Source organism: Anas platyrhynchos, chromosome 8 (assembly GCF_047663525.1).
Source record: "Anas platyrhynchos isolate ZD024472 breed Pekin duck chromosome 8, IASCAAS_PekinDuck_T2T, whole genome shotgun sequence".
NCBI classification, from domain to species: Eukaryota; Metazoa; Chordata; class Aves; order Anseriformes; family Anatidae; genus Anas; species Anas platyrhynchos.
Window position 1 is genome coordinate 22,973,442 of NC_092594.1, and position 22,267 is coordinate 22,995,708.

Consider the following 22,267-nt stretch of genomic DNA (forward strand, 5'->3'; position numbering starts at 1 on the left):
GGAGGGGGGGGGTTGTGCTGCTGTGTAAATTCCCTTTGCTCAGTGTAAGCTCTGTATTTTAACCAAATACATTGCTTTGACAACACATTTTAACAGCTGGTTTAAAACAAAAAAAAATCTAAAATGTTTGCAGCCAGCTCTGATCCTAGCCTGTGTTTCTCCCGGTGGTCTTGCAGTGCAGACACCCTCTGGAGCCTCTTCCCTAGCAAGCCCCCCTCACCAGGCCCATACAGCCCAACCGAGATGTGGGAGCCAAGAGGAGAAACCTCTCGCCTGCTTGTTCATGTACACCAGCCATTTCCTTTCCTGTGAAAACAAACCCGTAATCCCAATATAACACCCACACTGTGTGAAATGGTGTGCATGCAGGAGCTGTTTTCTCCGGCCTCTGCCACCATGACAAAGCTCTGTGTGTGTGTAATCCTCCAGGCACCTTCTCCTTCTCCAGAAGCAGAAGTAGCCAGCTGAATGTTGGCTGACGCGATGCCCTTGCTGCAGCTTCAGGTGGGCTCCTTCCTGGGCTCCTGTGCAAGGATGGGTCTGTCTCTCTGGACAGTAAATGTGTTGGAAGATGCCACGACCTGCAAGTGATTTGCAAGTTTGATTTTTTCCATCCGCAAGGGTCCTCACAGCAGCAGAAGACCTGGTCAGATGAAATGTTAAAGGCTTGGTGGAGAAAATAACATAAGCATGGAACTTAGCACAGAATCAAGTATTCCTGGTGGAGAAGAGTTCTGTGTGTTTCCATGAGAACTGGTTCTGATCAGATGGGAAAGAAGTCTTTGAGCACATTCAGCCTCCTGTCTAAGGACCCATTTTGCGCTCGCTGATCCCCATCGCAGCTCCTTCACACGTCTCTTCCAGGAGGGATCCACAAGCACCCAGCTTGGCTGATGGGGCCTGGATGCCCAACAGTGCCTGCAGCTTCCCAGAGATAGGGCAGGTGTCTTGTTCAGTGGCCTTGGTGCTGGGAGCTACTGGGTTATATGTCGCTGCTGGAAATAATTTGCCTGAGAGCTACTAGAAAATGCATTTCTCTTTTTGTAGCCGTGCTCTTTGGTGCCATTTCACTGAGACTGGCTAACACATTCAGATCCCGGTTTTCATCAGCCTGTCGGTAAACCAAAATATACAGCATAGGTTTGTACCTGGATGTGCAGTGCTGCCAGCTGGACAGAGGGATTTTCTTCTGTCTCTCAGTGTCATTTTCTCCTCCTCGCATGATGCTCTCCTTCCTCTTTTGTATCTTTTGCTGCCTTGTCACTTAATTGGCATTGTCCTTGGGTTTAGTCTAAGACCATCAATAAGAAGTGAACAATAGCAGATCCAAGGTCAACCCTTGGACAAATCCGTGAGTAACTTCCTTCTACCGTGATACATGCGTGCAACTCATGATTTATTTCCTAAACAGTTTCTCTTCTACCTTTCTATCTCAGCTCCAAACTGAGATAGTAATTATGATTGCTCTCTGTTTTGTAATTTTACTTTTGCAATAGGCTAGTCAGAGTATCAGCTGAGCCCATCCCTTTTTAGGACACTGATGTTTATAACTAGGAGCAGGCTGGCTCTAAGGAAAATAAGCAACATGTTTTCAGTGCTGGAGTTCCTAATCTTTGATTTATTACTTTCTTTCTATTTTCAATTTTGTTGTTGTTGTTTTGTTTTTCAGTAAATTAAATTTTATTGGGAGAATGACGACTTTTTCTTTTGCTCTGTGGTTTTTCTGCGAAACGTACCATATTTCTAAGAACAGCATGTTTCTATTCTCAGCCACTTTTTTTTATAAGGCAGTATATTATTTATGTTGCATTATAGTCTTTTACATTAAATATAATCGTTTGTGGCAGGATTCAAGCTGGATTTTCCCTCTGGATATCTATTCTGTGCTTTCAAAAATGCATGTACAAACGTAGAAGTGTTCCGATAGCTCTGCACAGGAGTTGGGCAGGTGGGAGTACTCTCATGCTAGCATCACCTTGCTGTCACAGCTGATAACGCTTTATGTTGTGTCATTCTTGAGGATATTCACTTGTGGAGAGAAACTTTTAATCATGATGATCAATGTAGTGCTTACATTCTGAAAATTTGGTCCTGAATCTCTCCACAACCAGAGAGAAGGACAGAAGTAGCTTATATTTGCTGGAAGGGGGGATGAGATGGGAAAGAGTGAGGACTGGGGCAGGTTTTGAGAAGCTCACCATGCTGACTTTACTTAAAGGATATTACAGTATCTAACATAGGCAAACAGTGGAGACAAAGTGTGCTGCCTGGCTTAAAGACCCTTTTGTGGTGTTTTGCTGTAAAGCTTGATAAAGCTGCCCTTGCTTCACACCCTGCCTCCCTTGCTGAGGCACCAGGGTGGGGGGATCAGCTGCAGAGGATCCAGACACTAGGGAAGGGTCTGAACACCACAGGGATTTGTTCTTGTATTTTTCTAAGAGAGGACTGGGCAAAAGTCAGTGTCCTGAACCCTGTACCATTCAACATAACTAAGTTGTGTAATGCAATTAATAACTAGGGAGGCTTAGCTGAGCCTCCAGAGAGTACCAAAATCATGTTCTCTTTCGCTCCATTATGTAAAAGACGTGATAGAAAGCCGCACCCGCCAGCTGCCTGGTGGTACCACGAGAAGGTGATATCAGCCGGCATGGGGAGGGCCGGGCGGGGCACAGGCCATGAGCAGGTTGGGCGCGTGCTTCCTGTGCTGATGGGTGGCACAGGCAGGTACCTCGGGAAGCATTTGTTTTCCACAATTTTCAATGCATCTGTCTGTGAACACAAAAATATTACAGGAATGCCTCTAAAGCCATGACAGTAACTGAGGTATTGTGGACTGCATAGCTCAGGGTGCAGAATTTCACCTTGCGAACAGGCACTGCGGTGGGGAAGGGACGAGAACCCATTCCCTGCCAAGGATGTGTGCTTACAGGGTGGTTTTGTTTCTTCCTTTTGTTTGCAGGAACCCAGCAGCAGCGCAAGGCCTTTTGCATAGCACCCAGAAGAGGAGGGCTCCAGCTCAGTAGTCTGTAAGCGCCCTCTGGTGCAAACACAGCTGGCTGGCTTCAACCCACTCCACCCCATAGATTCACCTGGCAGCTGGCCTGAAAGCCTCCAAACAGGGCATCTGTTTGGGTGTTCTGGAGAGCAGATGGGGGTCACAGCCACCCTGGACCGTGGAGGCAACACTCTGCAAGAGAGAGAGCCTCTTCTGCAGGCTGGACATCGGCACGCTGCTGGTGAGAGCTGGCTTCCAATTGTGCTGAGGTTTTGGGTTTGGTGTGGTGGAATCAAGATGCCTGGTTGGTACCTGGATTAGGACAAGGAAGTGGTGGAGATGGCTTTCTAGAAAAAGTACAGGCACCCCAGCAGACGACAATGGAAGCAGGAAGGTTGGAAAGAAAGGGGAGTGTCTGAATAGGCAAATGGCATGAAAAAATAAATTTGAGGGTAACAAAAGGCAGAAGTGTTACTTATAAAACATGTGCCAGAAAAGGGGAAAAGCTGCAAAAAAATCTCAAAGAGACACTCAGGTTTGGCAAAGAAAGCTTGGTGGCCAGACAAGAAATGTGGGGAGAAGCTGGTAGATGGGTGTGGATGCAAAGGCTGATTAATGAGATAATAAAGCATCAGGGCAATAAATGATGTCAGTTAGGTGCAGAGGAGACAACAGACAGCACGTAGATAACAAGGAGTTGGCGTGTTCATTAGATCACACAAGCAGATGGGCTGTCAGTCATGTTTGCTAATGGTAGTGGCCAAGTCCAGGTCTCCCCAGGCTCAATGGAAGTGGGAGCTTCTGAGAAATGTGGAAGGAAAATGAAAAAGAGATCACCTCCCTTGGATAATCTGAAAAATGAGGTGCAGTTGCAGCTATTATTGAGGAGTTAGGCAAACCTAATTGCTCATAATTAAAGTTCTGGATGAGGATTACCTGTTGGTGTGGCAATTTGCTGTCAGATGGAGTGGTTGGAGATCTTCGGCAGTGCCTCGCAGGCTGGTACCTGCTGTAGCTGGGTCTGCTGAGGCAGGGTACAAACCAGGGGTGCACCAAAGTGCTCAGTGTCCTGTGAAATCAGGGAGTGCTGAGCTGTGATGGTGATATGAACGGTGGTAAGAAAGCTGTTTAGAAAGCAAAACAGGAGGGAGGTAAAGAAAGTAGACAACTCTTAACAGAAGGGATGGGAAGGACTGAAGAGTTTGGTGTAATTGCTTCAGGCCTGCAAAGTAGGATTTATTGATGGGATAATTAAAATGGAAGTAGAATAGGAATGAGAGAAGCAAGAGGTGAAAGGCTACTCAGTCTGAGAAATTTCAGTTAGTAGGGCTTGAATTCATCCCAGTTTATTTGCTTTGGATAATGACTTAAGGAGGTTTAAAACTATTGGACTGTAATGGAGGACGGGAACATCCCTGGGGACCAGAGGGGGTTAATAGTAAGCCCATTTATATCAACCAGGACTTACAGGATAGCTGGTGGAGTTTAGATTCCTGAAAACTACTGAGACAACTGGTTTGGAAGCAACACGCCTTTACCTGCTCACCGTGTGCTGAGCAGCACTGCCAGGCACTGTGCCGCTGCTGTGTAAGGGCGCTTCGAGCAGGGTTGGATTGCGAGCCGTCCTTTGCTCACCTGGCTGCTCTATGCTGAGGCTGCACACACCACACGCAGCCACGGGCACATAGGGAGGAGCCCACCACCCAAACACACGCACCTGCCTCTGCTTATTCAGCACGCAGACATGGAGAGTTGTGATAGCTACTGACTTCCAGCAGCCCTCTGCTGCACGGTGTGTTCCCGGCCGCTTCTTGCAGCCACAGGCCCTCCTTCTGCATCTGATGAGGCTTCCTGACCGGTGTTTTTTTGCACAAAATGCTATGTGTGCATTGCATGTGGTTAGGCTGGGTATGGGACAGCTGGGGTGATGATGCCAATAATGCCTCAAGGAAACGAAGCTTGCATAAACAAAAGCAGACACTTACTTATATAACTGGACATCAAGTCTCACCATCAAATGCATGCAAAAAAATCTCTGTGCTTTTCTATCTTTCTTTACTTGGTGAGGAAGTTTCAATGCAAATATCTCCCTTGAAGAGAAAAAATACTTGAAACAATAATCTACCAGAATGTGATACTCTCGCTGTATGATTTTAAAACATACCTTCTGTTGGTCAAGGGGGATCAGTAAAACAAATCAAGCTGTGCTTAGCAAATAAAACATGAAAAAAAAATGAAAGGATGGCAAGATGTACCCTGTAAAATCTTGTGGACTGAAAGGAGAGATTGAATTTGCAAAAGTTTTGAGGCCGGATGTCACAGGTCACAGAGTAACACTTGAATACTTTAGGCACAGCACCAAGATCCTTTGGATTTGGGGATTTTAATGTGCTACTGCTCTGAACTGATACACTACCAAGGGAAGTCTCTTCCTATCTTCATTCAGTGCCTGGGACAACAGAAGCTCTGCTTTGTGTGTTTCTGAGTTGACACAGAGAAATAATAGCAGACTTCAGTAAAGGAACAGTACAGATAGCTCTGAATTTAGTAAAAATCTCCATGTTCACATTGCAATATCTATGGGACAAACAATGCAATTATACTATCGCTTTTTTTTTTTTCCCTCAGAAATAAAGAACCACTGCAATCTAAGGAGGCTGGAAAAAGGCCTGTATCATCATTCTTCTGTGGGACGCGTGGCAGAAATCAACGTCTTCAGACAGTTTCTCCAACATAGCTCCTGAAGACTGGGTAAGCAGTTTTCAGTATATAAAAAAGAAGGCTTAAATTATGCTCTTTTTTCTGTGACTAGAAATTATAAAATGAAGGGAGGAAAGCTAGCATCAGTCACACAGTAAGCTACAAAATGTCAATATTTTCTAGAAATGAAAGCACGTTGCTTTTGGAGTTAAGCATGTGTTGTTTAAAATTCTTCAATGTGTAGTTACAGCCTTCTTCACAAAAAAAACTACTCTTTTCCTGCATACACTCACGCTGGGGTTGAAGTATAACAACTTATAACAAGGATGATTTACCTGATGGTATATAGCCTAGCAAAGTGTTAAGATTTGCTTTATGGAATAAGCAGTAGAGTACATGAAATATAGATGGTAACATCAAACAGAGCATACACAGGTACCCTTTTAAGGCAGTGTGGCATTGGACCAAAATAAAATTACATTTATCCTCCGTGAGGGGAGAAAAACTGAGAAAAAGAGATTTTTTTCTTTGCATTTCTCAAAGGCCAAAGCCCACAGAGGTATGGTCTCCCCTTGCTCTCTGGAAAACAAAACAAAACAAAACAAAAAATCAACCACCATTTTGCTTCTGACTGCATTAGAACATACACAGCCTCATGTATGGTTTGTCCAGTTACCAGGTCAGGTACACATCTGCACCGTTGTATCCCATTCAAACTCAGTTATGCAGGATCAGATTAATAGCTGAAAACAAAAACTGCGGGATGCAAACCCTTCTGAGCTGGTATTCGCTGCCAAAGCTCTTACCTCAGTGCACCATAGCCCAAATGTTAGGAGCTAATCATTATAACATAACTTACAACAGCAAGAATTATTACCAATAAAAGATCAAAAAAGCAAATTCCCCAAGTCAGCACTGCATCGTCACCCTGGATGTCAGTGCTGGTGGCAAAGCGGAGAAAAATGTTTTTCCTCTCCATCCAAGGGCACTATGCAGGGTTCTGGATGCCAGCATACCCTTCTCCCCTCCTCTACTTTTGCTGGCAAAGCTGGAAGGGCTCAACATGTGCTGCAAACAGGGGAACACCCCAAGAAGGCTGAAGGCGAAGCAAGTCAGAAGAGTTATGTCCCTGGCCCAGACTGGGTGGCTGCAAGACACTTGCAGAATCTACACCAAACTGCCACACGTGGTGTGAGGGCCTTCCTGTCCTGAGCTCTCCCTGCTCAACCGTTCTGCCTCCCAGCATATCTGGCCTAAATAGATTCAAGCTCCACAATTGTAAAAACATCCACTCTTGTTGTAAGGATACCAATGCTTTAATGACCTTTCACATCCAGCCTGACTTTTTTGGATTCTCTCCCATTCTTATAACCCATGGGGAGGAAAAAAAAAAAAAAAAAAGAGCTTCTGTGCTTCAAATTTTGAACATGTGGTCCTTGGCCACATAAACGTCATATGGACATTTCTGTATTCAAGAAGCTGCTTCTGGGATGGCATTTGATTGCCAAGAAACGCTAAGTTTAAGCTGAAGAAGACTGTTATGTGGAAGACTTGGAAAATTCCTGCAGAAGAAACTGAAAGCTATTTTTTCCCCTTAGCTTACTCCTAGCTGTATCATCTCAAGCAGCCCATTTAACTACCAGAAGCTATGTTAAAAAAAAAAAAAAAAAAGTTTTGAAACCTGCTTGCTACATTATGCAGATAACAGCTAGCATCCACTCATAACGTAGGTGATGACATGCTTTAGTGATGGCAAAAAACGTGCCCTATTGTCATGCTCCTCTTCAGAGATTTTAAGCGCTACCTTGAAGTAAAGCACTGAAAGTGTACTGAGGCTATTTCAGTCAGGAATCCCAAGGAGAGGGCAGGGCATCATTTAGCCAGCTTCATTGCCCTGGGATGCACACAAGGCACTTGCAGCTCTTGGACAGCTGTCCTACATTATATGGGGCATAAGAGCCTGCCTGTGCTTTGGGATCATGACCTTCACCTTCTGTGCATTCAGCTACATGGGTCAACACTTTCAGGCGTGGTTGATCTAGTCACAACTTACCTCCACAGGAAGGACCAGCCTCTCTGCTCACAGGTTCTTGAGGCAGTCCTGGGGCCTTCTCTTTACTAGTCTACACTTTATTCTAGTAGCCTCTGGTACTGCACTAGTCAGTTTTCCCTCTACAGATAAAAATTTCAAATAAGGTATTTCTGGAGAAAAATCTCTTCTCCAAAAAGCAGGAGAGAGAAGGTTAAGTGTTCAAAAATATAATCCAGGAGGTAGCACAAGTATTTTCAACAGTGTTAAGGTATAGGAACTCTGTAAATTACAAAGCCCTTAAATGAGTAACAGTATTTCTGCCAGAAGGCAGAAATTTACCTTTAATAAATAGATATTTACCTTTAATAAATATTTACAATATGAGTAAGGATGTGTTTATTCCGTTATGTACCCAAACAGCTATCAATCAGAGACTAGCATTGCAAACATCTCACAAGGATATTTATTAGTTAGAAGCAATCTGTCTCAAAAGCATGACCCATTTCATATTTCAAACAGTGTTTTATTACAGTGCAACTGCACAAAACTCAATTCCCCATGAACATACGCTTGATATGCAGAACACAGTTTTACACACTACTTATTTACATATGTAAGTTCCTGGATTTGTTTTGGTTTGAGGACAGTAGTTCAAGGAAAGTCTGTTTGCCTTGATTATTTGGAAAGCTTCCTTCTTTTCTTCTTCCAATGTTTATTGCCCACATCTTCAGTGTTGTCAGGAGGCTCTGGTATTACAAAGCCATCAGTCATTTTATAGTAGACTACTGTAGAATCTGACTCAACTATGGCCAAGGTAACTGACAGTGGGGTGTCAGGATTGTCACATGGGAGAGAAGCTTTCTTCATGATTTCTCTTAACCTAGAAGAGAAAAACAGTTAGCAAGGACTGCATAAAAACCTACTGATGGCACAAAGGAACAAGTTCAGTATTGATGGGTTTTGTAGGTTTTAACACTGATGACATTCAAAGCAGGGAACAGTTTTCCGTACTGTCATGGAGGACAGTCAGGTTCTCTAACTTGAGAAATGTTTTTACATATTATTTAATTTTCTGATCTTTAATACCATGCCTATAATAAACGTGCTTGCCCCCAGAAAGCACAAGAAAATTCATACAAAGCTTGGAAGGATGGAGGAAAATTAGAAACTTGTATTTGAGCCTTTCAAGAGGGCTTTAACACAACTTCTTCTTGCAGCTTTTTAAATAGAAGAGATTAGTGAAGACAATACCAGGCTTTTTATTGGATAAAGAAAGTGTAATATCTGTTCTAATAAAAATCCAAAGTCCTATAATCAAGCAGCAATCTCTTAAATAACAGTGAAGCTTATTTTTTCCTAAAAAATGCATTTGGATGCATACATCTCTGCTGCAAATAGCTCAACATGAACTTCTGATTTTTCCCTAGCTGTACTACTGTGCACATACCTCGACCATCCTTTCACCACCATAATCGGAGCATGGTAATCTCTAATGGCCATTGTTTTCATTGGAATAAAATAATCTAATTGAATACCATGTGTGAGGGGAAAAAAAAAAGAGAGAGAGACATCTTCCATTTGTAGAGATAAGTCTTCCAGTCCATGTGCTGCAGTTCTCTGCGAGTCTGTGGAATACTCGGGAACCAAAGCCAGGTTTCTCTACCTCCCTGTCTAGACTAGAAGCCACAAGACATAAGACTAACGATCTTCCTCAGGAAAGTCTGCATAAATAATGTCTTCCTTAAAAATTCACAACAAAGTTATGCAACTTTTCCTGTGCAGTTTATTTTAAGAATAACATGCTAGTTGCTTTTTAGTTCAGAGCTGAGAACAACATTGATTCCTGGCATATTACTGTTCTGATCAGGGCATGAGCACTGAAGGAGCATGATGTCCAGGGGCAGAAGGCTCCTTCTGGAGCTATGGGGAGTGCTTCCCCACAGCAAACATTACCACAGGGAGCATCCTCCTTCACCCGGAGTCCAGGTGCTGCAGGGTTTTCCTGGGATTGCCAGAGAGGGTATGCACTGGGGAGAGATCAGCTCTGCACTGCGAAAAAAAATCACCCCTCACATCATGTGCCCATGAGCTCTCTTCCCCAGAAATGCATTTCTCAAGCTGGGCGCTGCAGTTGAAAATAAGGCTCTTTCTAAATGCATCAGCTTTCAAACTTTAATCATCACCTTCCCTTCCAAACCACTTTGATCCCTTAATAAAAGCCAAATGGGAAGTGGCAGGGAAGCAGCAGCAGCTTGGAAAGCCTATGCTGTTAGGCCCATGGCCCTCTTATGTACCCATCTGTGTTCTAACTGGTCATAATTCAACTTGCTGAAGTCAGTAGTGCCTTTCCTTTTCCTCTCACTGCTGGCCCATGTATAATGCAAGGCAAGACATCCAGTGTAGTCAGTCAGTCCATGTAGCAGAGATACTAAGGCTGTGAAAAGCCATATTCTGGTGCCCCTACTGTCAGATTTTGTAACAAGAGAATAAGGAAAGATACTGCATTGGTCACTGTCAGAAGACAGGCATCTGCAAAAGATTCCTGCTTCAAGCAGTGTGACCACTACCTTCCCTCCTGGCACATTTCTTTGGCTGGTGCCTCGGCCTGCAGCTGTGCTGTAGGCACACTAACTGCGCTGCGGGTAGCCAGGAGAGTGCAGATGCAAGCCTGCCTTCCAAAGCTGTAGGCAAGCTGTGGGTTGAGGTGCTCTGGAAAAGGAAGGAAAAGCACCCCCACATGAGCAATGCCTCAAATACACCAAGGCCTGCCAGTGGTGCACTACCTGGTAAGAAGGGCATGCACCTGGGGTTGACAAGGGCCTGGGAAAGGACTGTGGGTATCCTTCCAGACACGCCACACACATATGGAGCAAGAACCCACCCATCACACCTCGCATCTTCTGCCTTTCTGAATAAGAGTCAGTGGTGGGGCCAGTCTCCTGGCAGAGACAACATTAAGAAAGAGCTAGTCATTGGTTTTGTGTAGCGATAGAGGTTAATCTCTCCCCCAGCCTGGGAATGAGAAACAGAACTATCATTAAAAAGCCAAATAACAAAGGGTACAGCTACCTGGGAGAGATTCTGGGACCCAAAGAAACCAAACCTGTGTTGAGCGTGGCCTGCGCTTACCTGTCAGCCAGGACAGAAGCTTCTTCACAATTTCCTTCGTTAACTGTCACTGTTTCTCTCCCTAGTCTGTTCAGGGGATGGAGGTACAGTGAGGCCTCAGATCTGTTTCCCATCACTTGTGAACTCCTCTTACAATGCCAAGCACAGCCACATGAACCTTTATTCCTCTTGCCATTTAGCACTTATGCTTAGAAGATGCGCCATGATCACAAAAGCAATCAGGTCCTCACAACGGATCAGTGAGACTTCTTCAAGTCCCTGGCCTACTTTTCAGGGGTTAAAGCCTGAGTTTCAGGCTTTAAGTAGAGAGCACAAGGACATTCCATTACTTCAGGGTGATCTGCTAACACTCCTGGCCATGGAGCACAGTGCTCTCCACTGCAAACAGAGGATCAGCCTCTATCAACTTACAGAATTAGAACTGCAAATGCAAGATTCTCCTCTACCGCCTTTTCTAGATACAAGCAGCACCAAAACAAGAGCTCCTATTCATACAGACCACAGTGAGCCATAATGCAACCAGCACATCTGCAGGTTAGTGGAAGGTATCTTTTAAAAGAATAAGCTTTGGAATTCAGGAAGTCTGTATCAGATGCCTGCATTTCCTCTCCTCCCCTGAAGGCATCATTGTTAGCCTCTGCATCCAGTGTTCTCACAAAGCCTCTTTCCAGCATCAGACCTCTCAAAGGAGGAGTCAGGGAAGAACATCTGGGTTTGCCCTGATATCACTGCACTTACCACCTCCCACAAATACAAAGATGAAATATTGCAGAAAAAAATATTTTTAAAATTATTTTTGATGTGTCTAATGCTCTATATAGAGAGGGGAAAAAAAAAAGCAAGAAGTGTTCTTGGCCTTGTGAAATTAAAAGCAATGCATATGTTTGTTCATCAGCTCAGATTAGCTCACCCACAGGCTCAGCCTCGTTAGGAAGATCAGGGACAGACACTCTGTACATGTTGCCACCTTCTTGGGATTTACTGGTTCTGTGTCTATCTGGTAAAAATTAAAAGGCATCTGGAGTCCCAAGAGAGCTCACAGATCAAGCACGTGTGCTGCTGCATACACAGTGGGAAGTCTAGAAGTTAAAATATTCTATAAACACTCCTTTCCCTCCTCTCCCTCTCCCCAGGAAGAAAAGCCACTGAATGTTAAAATGGGCAATACTGAAGCTTTACATTTCCCCCACAAAAAGGTAGATTTGAACAAAGGCCTTATGAAAGGAAAATAACGTATGTAAAGCTAGGCACCCCAAGAAGCACTGGAAAGCTTTATTCTAAGTCCCGTAAACAGAGTGAGGTTGAACATTTTTTTGAAAATATGAATTCTCAGTTGTAGATCACACAGTAAAAAATTCTCAGAATAGCTTGGAAACCCATCCCTAACACTGACAGTGTCTGCATGTCCAGTGGAAGCCAAGATCTGCTCCCACCAAGACAAATCCAAGTAGGATGAAGTCCTCAGTTTCCACTGAGGAAGCAAGCTCATATTCACCTCACATTGCAGAAGATGAAAGGGGTTTAATTTCAATCATACAAAAGAGGCACTATTACACAAAAGTAAGTTTTTAGCATTGCTGAAGTCTTTTGCTTCAGAAAACTTTAAAGGGGCTTTCCAGATACCTACAAGCTGCATTTAGCAATAATTGCTATTTTTCTACAAAAGAGTTAATTGAAAGAACAGACTTAACTTACTTAACATCATGCAAGGACCACTGCAGCTGAGGTAACATCACTACTAATGTCAGCCTGCATCTGCCCTTATTGCTGCCTTCAAACTAAATTGCAACAGGGAACTCAGCTGGTCTTCTATTACTGTTGTAACTAACACCTTAAAAAATAATAATAATAAAAAAAATAAAAACAACAACCCCTCACCCACAAAAACACACACACAAAAGAAGAGGGGATTTTTCTACTCTTCCCCCATCTTGTTCTGAACAGGAGGCTTTTGTATCAGGCCTTTGGACACATATTAGAAATCCATAGTGTATTTCCTAGTGACTTGCTCCTAACAAAGTAATATTGCCCTTTTTGCTCCAGAGAAAGAAACCGGTATACAACTGGTGAACTTCGGGCAACTGTGGCTTGAATCTTTAACTGACTGACCAAAACCTAGAAGGGAACAGAATCATAAAGGAAAGAAAACGTGCAGGAAGTTTTGTGCTGAAAAAAGTATTTCAGTGATGTATCCCATCTGCTACTGCTGAGAAGCAGAGGAAATACTGGAAGCTCTGAGTAGTTTTATGGAGGTTGCATAGTGCTCCATTTAGCTGAAATGGAACTGCTGCCTTCCTTACCATAAAAGCCAAAGGCTTTCAATCTGTCCTTTGTACCGGGATGAATAATTCATTGGAGGCTTGGCTGGCCTGAATAGCTCCCTCCCCTCCATGCAAGGCAGGGCTGAAGAGTCGATACAAGTTGGTCTCTGTACTCTGCATCGGGTGCACACCATTGTGCCAGACAAGCACAGAGGGGCCCCCCACAAGAGAATCAAAGCAGAGGAAGCCTCCTATAAAGCACAATACCCTGAATTTTGCCAGCAGTATGCAAACAGAGCAGTACAGTCTCTTGCTCACCATCAGGAAAACACCGCTCCAGACGCTGTTGCCTGCCCTGAAGTTAGATGAACCTAGGGCCTTGAAATATAGGGGAAGAAATATATTGTTATATATGGAGTGGTAATTTGTGTCGAGAAAATGGTTGATATTGTTATAAATGAGGTCTCAACTCAATCTGAATTTTGTAATATTTATAAAACAAATATTTCTAAAAGGTATAAAAGCTATAAAAGGTATAAAAGGCAAGTAAACAGCGCTGGGTGAGCGGGGAGTCTACGCTCCACCAACACACACACACAAACATCAAACATTCTAAATATACAGATCATGGCTTTACGTACTAAACCCGACTATGTTGGTGGAGCGTAGACTCCCCGCACACCCAGCGTTGTTTACTTGCCTTTTATACCTTTTATAAATATTCTTTTATAAATATTACTAAATTCAGATTGAGTTGAGACTTCGTTTATAACAATGTGGTGTGGGGCAGGGGAGACGGTGTGTAAATGGACACCACTGTTTCTTGTGATTTGCTTTCTAACTACAGGAACGTGAGATGCTAGGAAAAAAAAAATCGGGTTTTTGTAATGGGAAATAAAATAGAACCAAAGAAAACACCACGTGCCTCACTGGTCAGAAAAGGAAATTGAAACCCCAAGGAATATAAAGTCATTTTTTTTTCCACGGAAGTTGAAAAAGAAAACATGATGAATTATGCAAAACGGAGGAACTGGAGTTCAGCAAAATTCTACACGGCACACAAGCTATAGGAAGTTCAAAGGTAGTACTGCATGCCTAACTCAGTTCTGTAAGCCACATCAATCACTTTTAAACTATTGATAAAGAATTTGTACTTAAAAGCCATTTTATTTGTAAAGCACACATTAAAACCCAAATAATACTAACAGCAGAAGTACTGACAGAACTGTGAAAAGGCTGCAAGATGAAGAGCATGTCACACTTCCAGTGCATTTATAATAACAGTGCTGCTTGTAAGCAAAATCACTTCAGATTAGAGCAATATCTATTTTTCACAAACTACAGACTTAGAAGAAGACAAATCACTTCCAAGTGCCAGATTTCTTTCTAAGGATGTTTATTAGCTTTAAAATGAAACATTTTTTCCCCAGAATTAAGTCGGCATTTTAATGAAATAATCCTTTCCCTCTTAGCCTAAAACAAACTTCACAATCTTTATAACCAGATGTAACCAACTTCATTCTTCAGTTCCAACACTTGCACACAAAGAACAAACAGGACAGTGACGTATCATTTAATCTAATGGTGTATTAGTAACAGACATTTTGCTTGGACAACGTTATTTGTCCAGGATAGACAGCACCTAATTCTGTTAGATCCAGCATCTAATTCCTTGATCCTGAAAGGCTCAAGGCTTTTAACGCTATCTAGCAAATCTAGCTGTCAATGCTACAAACTCTCACACTCTCTGAGCTTGGTTTATCTAAGTAATTTCTGCTGGCTTTGAAACAGGGCTGCCTGTATTTAACTACTTCAGCCCCTTTGGGGAGCCTCAATTCTGGAACGTACCAACAATTAGATACTCCCTGTGCACTACGATGTTGTCTCTGGTAGTGAACAGGAAACACCTCCCACACAGTGGACCTCTGGATTCCTCCTGCTAGTATGTGTCACTCAATTCAAGGGAATACCCACGCAGGGTACTCTGAACCTCATGTGTTGGGAGAGTGGTCCAAGAGAGGAAGAAGTTACATCTTATTCTCCATGTCTTTACTCACAGAAGATTCACCAATCTTCATTTTAAGAGCAGGTACACAAAGCACAAGACTATCATTTGCATTGGTGGTCACTTTGCTCCAGACCCCATAATTCTGTGATTCAGTGAACTACCATGCATGCCAGCAGCTCAGGATGATCAGCTTCTATTGAGTTTATGGAAGGCACTGAGCTTAGCAAGTACAACAGCTTCTGCCTTAAGCAGTTAACTGTAATGTGTAAGCTGGACACAATGAAATCTTACAACAGGCTAAAAAACATAGAGCAGATTGTTTTTTTTTTTTTTATGGCACTCTCATTTATCTTTTGCTCTGGTACCTTGCTGGTAATTTCCATATCAATTTTATTATGGCCGTTTAAGGACACTTTCCTGTGAGAGTTGGCCAAACATGAATCTTCACAAGACACCTGGAAAGGCTTGGCAGGTCTTTGCTGAAGTGACTTTGAGAGGAAAACCACCCCTGCAGCTCCTACCCAGGCCTCACTGTTTAAGCAAGGAAATGCTGCCCATAAATGCTGCCAACTGCTGCACAACATTTCCAGGCCCAGCAATGAGGACAAAATATTTTCAGGTTCCTGACCACCTGCAATGGCTTACGTTTCAATGTTAATTGAGCTGTGTTTCTTTGTACTTCTACCTTAGAGCAAGTAACACAAAAACCCAGCACACTGCTTTTGAACAGAACAGTAAAGTAACCAAGTATGAATGCTCTCCTGTCTGTCTACAACTTGGTAAATCAAATGAGAAAACACTGTTTAAGACATCAGATACCTAACAAAGCCTCCTGCTACCAACAATCTCAACAACAAAATATTCACAGCTGTCAGAACAAAGAAGTAGTAGCGCTGTAACACTGTGTTTCCTATTCCTTCTTTAGGATGCCTTTTAATTAACTCCCTTCTGCACTGCCTATGTCTGAGGCACATTTATCATCCCTACCCCCTCTATTGCCTCGTGTTCCAGCAAAGAAGCAGAGCTGATTCTGTCCTTTCTTGATAAAGATAGACCAGGCCTCTCTGATCAGCAGTGACCTACTAATGAAATTCCAAGCATGCATATGCACGTGCACATCCAACAACACAAATTCCCAAAGCTGTTGTGAGGCAGAAGGATAGTATACGCTTGTATCAAGCACATACAGGCTTTAACAGACTCATCTGGCATCACAGCACTGTATTCAGCTCATTTTAGTGTCAACATACTCTATGTACTTGCTCTATAGCAAAACCTAGTCACAGACTGTACTTTTAATCAATGTGATGCATTCAGTCTGTGCTTCTCTAACACACATCCTTCCAGTAATGGATTCCATCCACACCTGGTGCCAGAAACAGAGCAAACAGTATCACCACAGTACAAACAAGATCAGAGGCTCCAAATGAAAAGCCCCAGTGAAAGATAGGACATACATGCAGCGCAGTATCTCCCTGTCATTAAAAACCAATTAGAACATAGTTGCTGGCACTGACCCAATGCCAGGAGTCAAAGTTTCCAGCCTAAGTGGAAACCTACTACATTAAACAAGCACAATTCAGCATGTAGGAGTTATTTCTCAAAGGTCCCATATCCTAATTTGCTGCTTTCTTTTCCCATACAAAATCCAGTTTGAACTCTAACACTGTGAGCAGCAGTGTGTCCCTGTCACACACAAACAGCAATCAGCTGCTCACAGAGATGCTGAATGATGCTCGATATTTCATCCTGGAAGACCTGTCAGCAGATTTTCTCTATCACACTGTACTTCTACATAAAACTAAGCCCACTGGAATGACTGACCGCCAGTATTTGCAAATGGAAGATTTTTCAGCAACTAGATAGTACGTGAATCCATCAATATCTAGTAAGTCATCTTCTTCTCCTGCACAAATGAATTGCTTCTGAATGTAAGCTCTTAGGAAAACACATAGCAGAATTAAGGTGGAAGTCTATTTGCAAGAGACTTGTCACTTCTAAAACTTAAGAAAAAGCAAAAAAACACAACATAGCATGTCTAAAACGTGCTATGTCAAAATCACAGTTCAAAGGAGAGTTATATGTTGGATTTTGGAGAATTAAGAGGCATTTCCGTTTGAAAGCAGCCAAATCATACTTTCAAACCAAAAAGCTAAACAAATGAAGCACACTACCAGGCTTATCCCTGAGATTCAACAATTTAAAAAAAAAAATCATTCTTAGACAGGTCTGGGGGGGATTTCTTTTCCTGTTTGGTACTTGAAAGCCCATTGACATAAAGAAGCATCGTTAGATTTCCCAGACTACAAATATGCAACACAAGAATGTTCAAAACGTAAGCTGTAAAGGTCCTGGGTTCTAACCTTGTCTCTCAAACACATACTTGGATATCCATTGTTACCTGCTAGAGGAAATGCAGCTTCTAAACAATCTGAAGTGTTCATCAACAGAAGGAGTCGATTGCTGTGGAAAGCTGAAATCAAAGGCTTACTATTTCCATAGAGGAAGAAGCAGAGACTGATGCAGCTTAGAAAAAAAAAAATATCTCAACTTTAAATATATGTTTGCAGTATCCAAAATAACTCCGCTTACAGGCTGAGATATTACTTTGCTTGTGGTATTCATTGTTTTCTCCCACTTCCCCCTTAAGCAAATTATCAGCAACCTGTTGAGTAGTAGTGGCATCCAAACACTGACCATAGCCTCACCTTTCATGGCTTAATGATATGTCCACAGGTACTGGCACCATCACTTGGAGACTGTCCAGCTCTTTCTCACGTGCATGTAAACATATGAGCTGCAGTTCTGCTACTCCGACATGCTTCACTTCATGCCAGTTTCTCCCTAGAAAGGTTTGTCATCAGTGAGATGGACCAGAACACAAAACATAAGTTCCGATCGTTCAAGTATCAAATTTCAAATTTAATTTAACATCTTCCATTTTTATCCCTTCCTCTCCTTACAGGGGAGAGGACCACCCCATACAGCTGGCAAGATTTCTTTCTGAGAAACAAACCTGCTAAAGAAACCTGTGGGAGCACTACTACTGTGGTGAGTTCAGAGCTACGCTGATGGATGGTGTCTGGGGATCCGTTTGACGAGACTTTGTTTCACAAAGGTAAAAAGAAGACAAAAACTTATCTTTAGTCACCTGCAGCATAAAACTGTAAACCAAACCTGAAATTTATCAGTACCCGAAACTGTGTGGAACAGGTGCTACAGGCATGGTTGTTGATGACACACAGTTCTTCCCTTCTGCTTGAAGAGATGAGGCTAAAAATTTTCATTGCGTAACTATAGGAGCAATCTCTCAGAGCTTATTAAGACATTTTCTATAAGGGGTTTAACAATAATTACAACAGATGTGTGCTTTCTGGCCTGTAATATTCCTCCATACCCTGACACTGAGAATCACCAGCCTCCAAGAGAAACTCATTATTGTTACTGGGCTGGCTGCCTGCCTATGTGCAGTCCCTTCTCAATGGAGCCCATCTAGGAGAATTGCAAGCAGAGGTTTATCATCACATAACACTATTCCACTCTTGTAAGGCATCAGAAGACTATGCTAAGTTTGGCGTAATTACTGTCACCAGATTTCTAAGCGGTCTTCTTTCCTACAGGAATGCTTGCCCCTTCCAGAAACCAGCATCCTAATCAGACTGGCACACTTCAGGCATTTTCTAAACTGTAATCTTAGGAAGATGCTATGATTTAGTAGCTTTGACATTAACCTACAAAAGAGGATTCTATTACCAGTACAACCACGGAACTTGTAACTTTGCCCTTCCATATCCCCTTTTCTTCCCCTACTCCTCTTTTTCTTTTTTCCATGCCAAGTGTCTTTGCTCTGGAAGGTCTGCACCTGTAACTGTGACTGCTGGCCGAAATGGGCCTTAATCTTTGTAAAGGCTCTGGGTAGGCACACGATAGAAATCTTTGGTTCTAAAATACCATGTTTCTTAGGTAACCATCACTGCATTAAGTTTCAAAGCAAATGGCAAGGATTTCTGCAGGAAAGGCTCTGATAGTGCACAAACCTTAGTTAATGCCTAACATGTTAATACATTTTTGGTACATCTGTCCAGTCACTTCATTGAATTACCTTCTAAGAGGTCCAGGTATACCAGAAACGCGGCATAGATTTGACTACTGTCAGATATATCAAGGGACATCATTTCTGTAAACTGAAACCAAAAAGACAACATTGGTCAAAGGAAGATGAAGTTGCATTAAAAACATAAAGACCAGACCCAGAATCTATACAGCTGTCTAACCTGTTGAGTCTGAAACCAGTTTTAAGGACTAACAGGGAATTAAAAGACAGGAACAGTTTTCTGACAATATCTTCAGAGTTTTCTTCCACATCCCCCCTATTTCGGCCATTAAGAAAGCAAGCCAAATAAATAAGCAACAGAGGAAATGCAACTATATCTGGAACAGAACTGGCTTTGTGGACATCTATGAATTTTACCTATTTTTGCTGCAGTACATCAACACAAGATGGCAGCCAGATTAAATACCTCTGTGTTTTCAGCATACTAAAAATTCAGATGGATTTAAAAGTTTACATTTGCATTTTCCAGCTACAGTTTCAGCATCTAAAACTTCACCCTCTGCTAAAGCCAGCATTCCCCCACAACCCCACTGGCTTTCATCACAGGCCAGGAGATGAGCTCCCCCGACAGACCTAAACCCCACAAAACATGTTAGACTAAAACCCCCTCCCTGAGCACCAATTCTTGGTAAGGGAAGGGTGACCTGGCACCTTCACTGGCCCCAGAGCCATGAAGATGTACCCAAGGTGCTCCTCAGAGCAACAGTGGCCCAAGGTAGCAGAAAATGCCATCAATAGGAACCTGGACAAGCTTGAGAAGTGGGCCCATGTGAATCTAATGAGGTTCAACAAGTCCAAGTGCAAGGTGCTGCACCTGGGTTGGGACAATCCCAGACACGAGCTGGACATGAGCCAGCAGCGTGTGCCTGCAGCCCAGAAGGGCAACTGCATCCTGGGCTGCACCAACAGAGGTGTGACCAGCAGGCCGAGGGAGGTGACTGTGCCCCTCTGCTCTGCCTATGTGAGGCCCCACCTGGAGTCCTGCATCCAGGTCTGGGGCCCCCAGCACCAGAAGGACGTGGGGCTGTTAGAGTGGGTAGAGAGGAGGCCATAAGGATGCTCAGAGGCTGGAGCAGCTCTCTTGGGGAAAAAAGGTTGAGAGAGCTGGGGCTGTTTGGCCTGGAGAAAAGGCTCCAGGGTGATCTCATTGTAACTTTTCAATACTTAAAGGGGGCTTATAAAAAGATGGAGCGACTTTTTGCTTGGGCAGATGACAGTAGGACAAGGAGTAGTGGCTTTAAACTATACGAGGGGAGATTTAGATGAGGCGTTAGGAGGAAATCCTGCACACAGCGGGAGGTGAGGGGCTGGAACCCGCTGCCCGGAGAAGCCGTGGCTGCCCCATCCCGGAGGGGCTCCAGCCGGGCTGCACGGGGCTGGGAGCGGCCCGGCACGGCCGCAGGGCAAGGCTGGAGCCCACCCCCACCCCGCCCCGAGCCCCCCCCGGCCGCGGGCCCTACCACGGGGTGCGCCGCCATCCAGTTGCCGCCGGCCCCTCCCGCCCAGCGCCGGCCGCCGGCAGAGGAGCCCCCCGGCGGGCCGCAGCCCCCCTCAGCCCGGCCGGGCTCGGGCTCGGGCTGCAGCTCCGGCTCCGGCTCCATGCTTCCCCCGGTGCAACGCCACTCGGCTCCGGGCGGCGCCGCAGCTCCGCCCTCTCCCCGGCAGCCGCCGCAGTTCCGCCGCCGCCGCGTTCCGCCGGGGCCGGGGGAGGCCGTGGGGATGTGTGAGGGGAGCGAGACAGGGAGCAAGACAGAAACAAAAGCAAATATATTATCATTAATGTATGGCGTCCGAAGTTTTTACAGACTGGTTAAGACGTTTAGATTCAAGGTGTTGTTATTGAAAGCATCTCAGACGGCTTTATTAAGGAATGTCTCAGACTGCGGGTGGAAGTAACCTGCACGTGTACAGCTGCTGGTCAGGCTTATCAGCTCTGTCTTGGTGCCTCTTTTGATAAATTCAGACACTGGTTTAAATGAAGTCAGGCCTGTGTCTTACAGCATTGTGAATAGCTTCGAGCTGGTGTCCATGCATAAAAAAGCTATGCACTATTTAACAGATACCTAGAGCATATTGTTGTAACAGCAGATGAGCGACTGCAAAACCCTTCCTAGTGCACTGTGATTGTTCTTAATCGGGCTACACCAAGGAAGATCTGGCTGACATTGAAAACAGGCTGACAACTACACTGATGAGAGGAAACGTTGAGTATGATCTTGAGATGATCAAATTGATACAGGGCATAGCAAAAAATCAACAGTCTTCAACCCATCTTCACAGAATCACAGAATTGTCTAGGTTGGAAGAGACCTCAAGATCATTGAGTCCAACCCTGACCTAACACTAACAAGTCCTCCACTAAACTATATCACTAAGTTCAACATCTAAACATCTTTTAAAGACCTCCAGGGATGGGGACTCCACCACTTCCCTGGGGAAGCCCATTCCAATGCCTCACAACCCTCTCAGTAAAGAAGTTCTTCCTAATATCCAACCTAAAACACCCCTGGCGCAACTTTAGCCTGTTCCCCCTCACATCCTGTCACCAGGCATATGGGAGAATAGACCAACTGCTACCTTTCTACAGCCTCCTTTAACAAGCCGCATCTCTACAGCCTTCTTTAAAGAGCGATAAGGTCGTCCCTGAGCCTCCTTTTCTCCAGGATGAACAAGCCCAGCTCCCTTAGCTACTCCTCATAGGACTTGTTCTCCAGACCCCTCACCAGCTTTGTCACCCTTCTCTGGACTCTCTCAAGCACCTTGATATCCTTCTTGTAGTGAGGGGCCCAAAACTGAACACAGTACTCGAGGTGTGGCCTCACCAGAGCTGAGTACAGGGGGACAATCACTTCCCTAGACCTGCTGGCCACACTGCTTCTTATGCAGGCCAGGATGCTGTTGGCCTTCTTGGCCACCTGAGCACGCTGCTGGCTCATATTCAACCGACTATCCACCAATACTCCCAGGTCCTTCTACACCTGGCAGCTTTCCAACTGCTCATCTCCCAACCTGTAGCTCTGCTTGGGGT

The 22,267-nt window shown here is 44.0% G+C and overlaps 2 protein-coding genes across 3 annotated transcripts in view; one reads left to right on the forward strand and one right to left on the reverse strand.

Annotated features, from left to right (window-relative positions):
• The window catches only part of COLGALT2 (collagen beta(1-O)galactosyltransferase 2), a 148,582-nt gene that overhangs the window by 61,446 nt on the left and 64,869 nt on the right, over nt 1-22,267 (forward strand). For both annotated transcript variants that reach the window (XM_072041575.1, XM_072041576.1), the window contains 3 exons: nt 2,960-3,236; nt 5,624-5,746; nt 18,091-18,243. The gene's annotated coding sequence lies outside the window, so the exon portion shown is untranslated. The remainder of the gene's footprint in view (nt 1-2,959; nt 3,237-5,623; nt 5,747-18,090; nt 18,244-22,267) is intronic.
• On the reverse strand, nt 8,168-20,894 carry TSEN15 (tRNA splicing endonuclease subunit 15). Its single transcript, XM_027463558.3, has 4 exons — nt 20,700-20,894; nt 19,228-19,309; nt 17,834-17,969; nt 8,168-8,607 (listed from the first exon to the last, which is right to left on the reverse strand). Exons 1-4 carry the CDS (start codon nt 20,838-20,840, stop codon nt 8,403-8,405), a joined length of 564 nt encoding a protein of 187 aa, XP_027319359.1. The 5' UTR covers nt 20,841-20,894; the 3' UTR covers nt 8,168-8,402.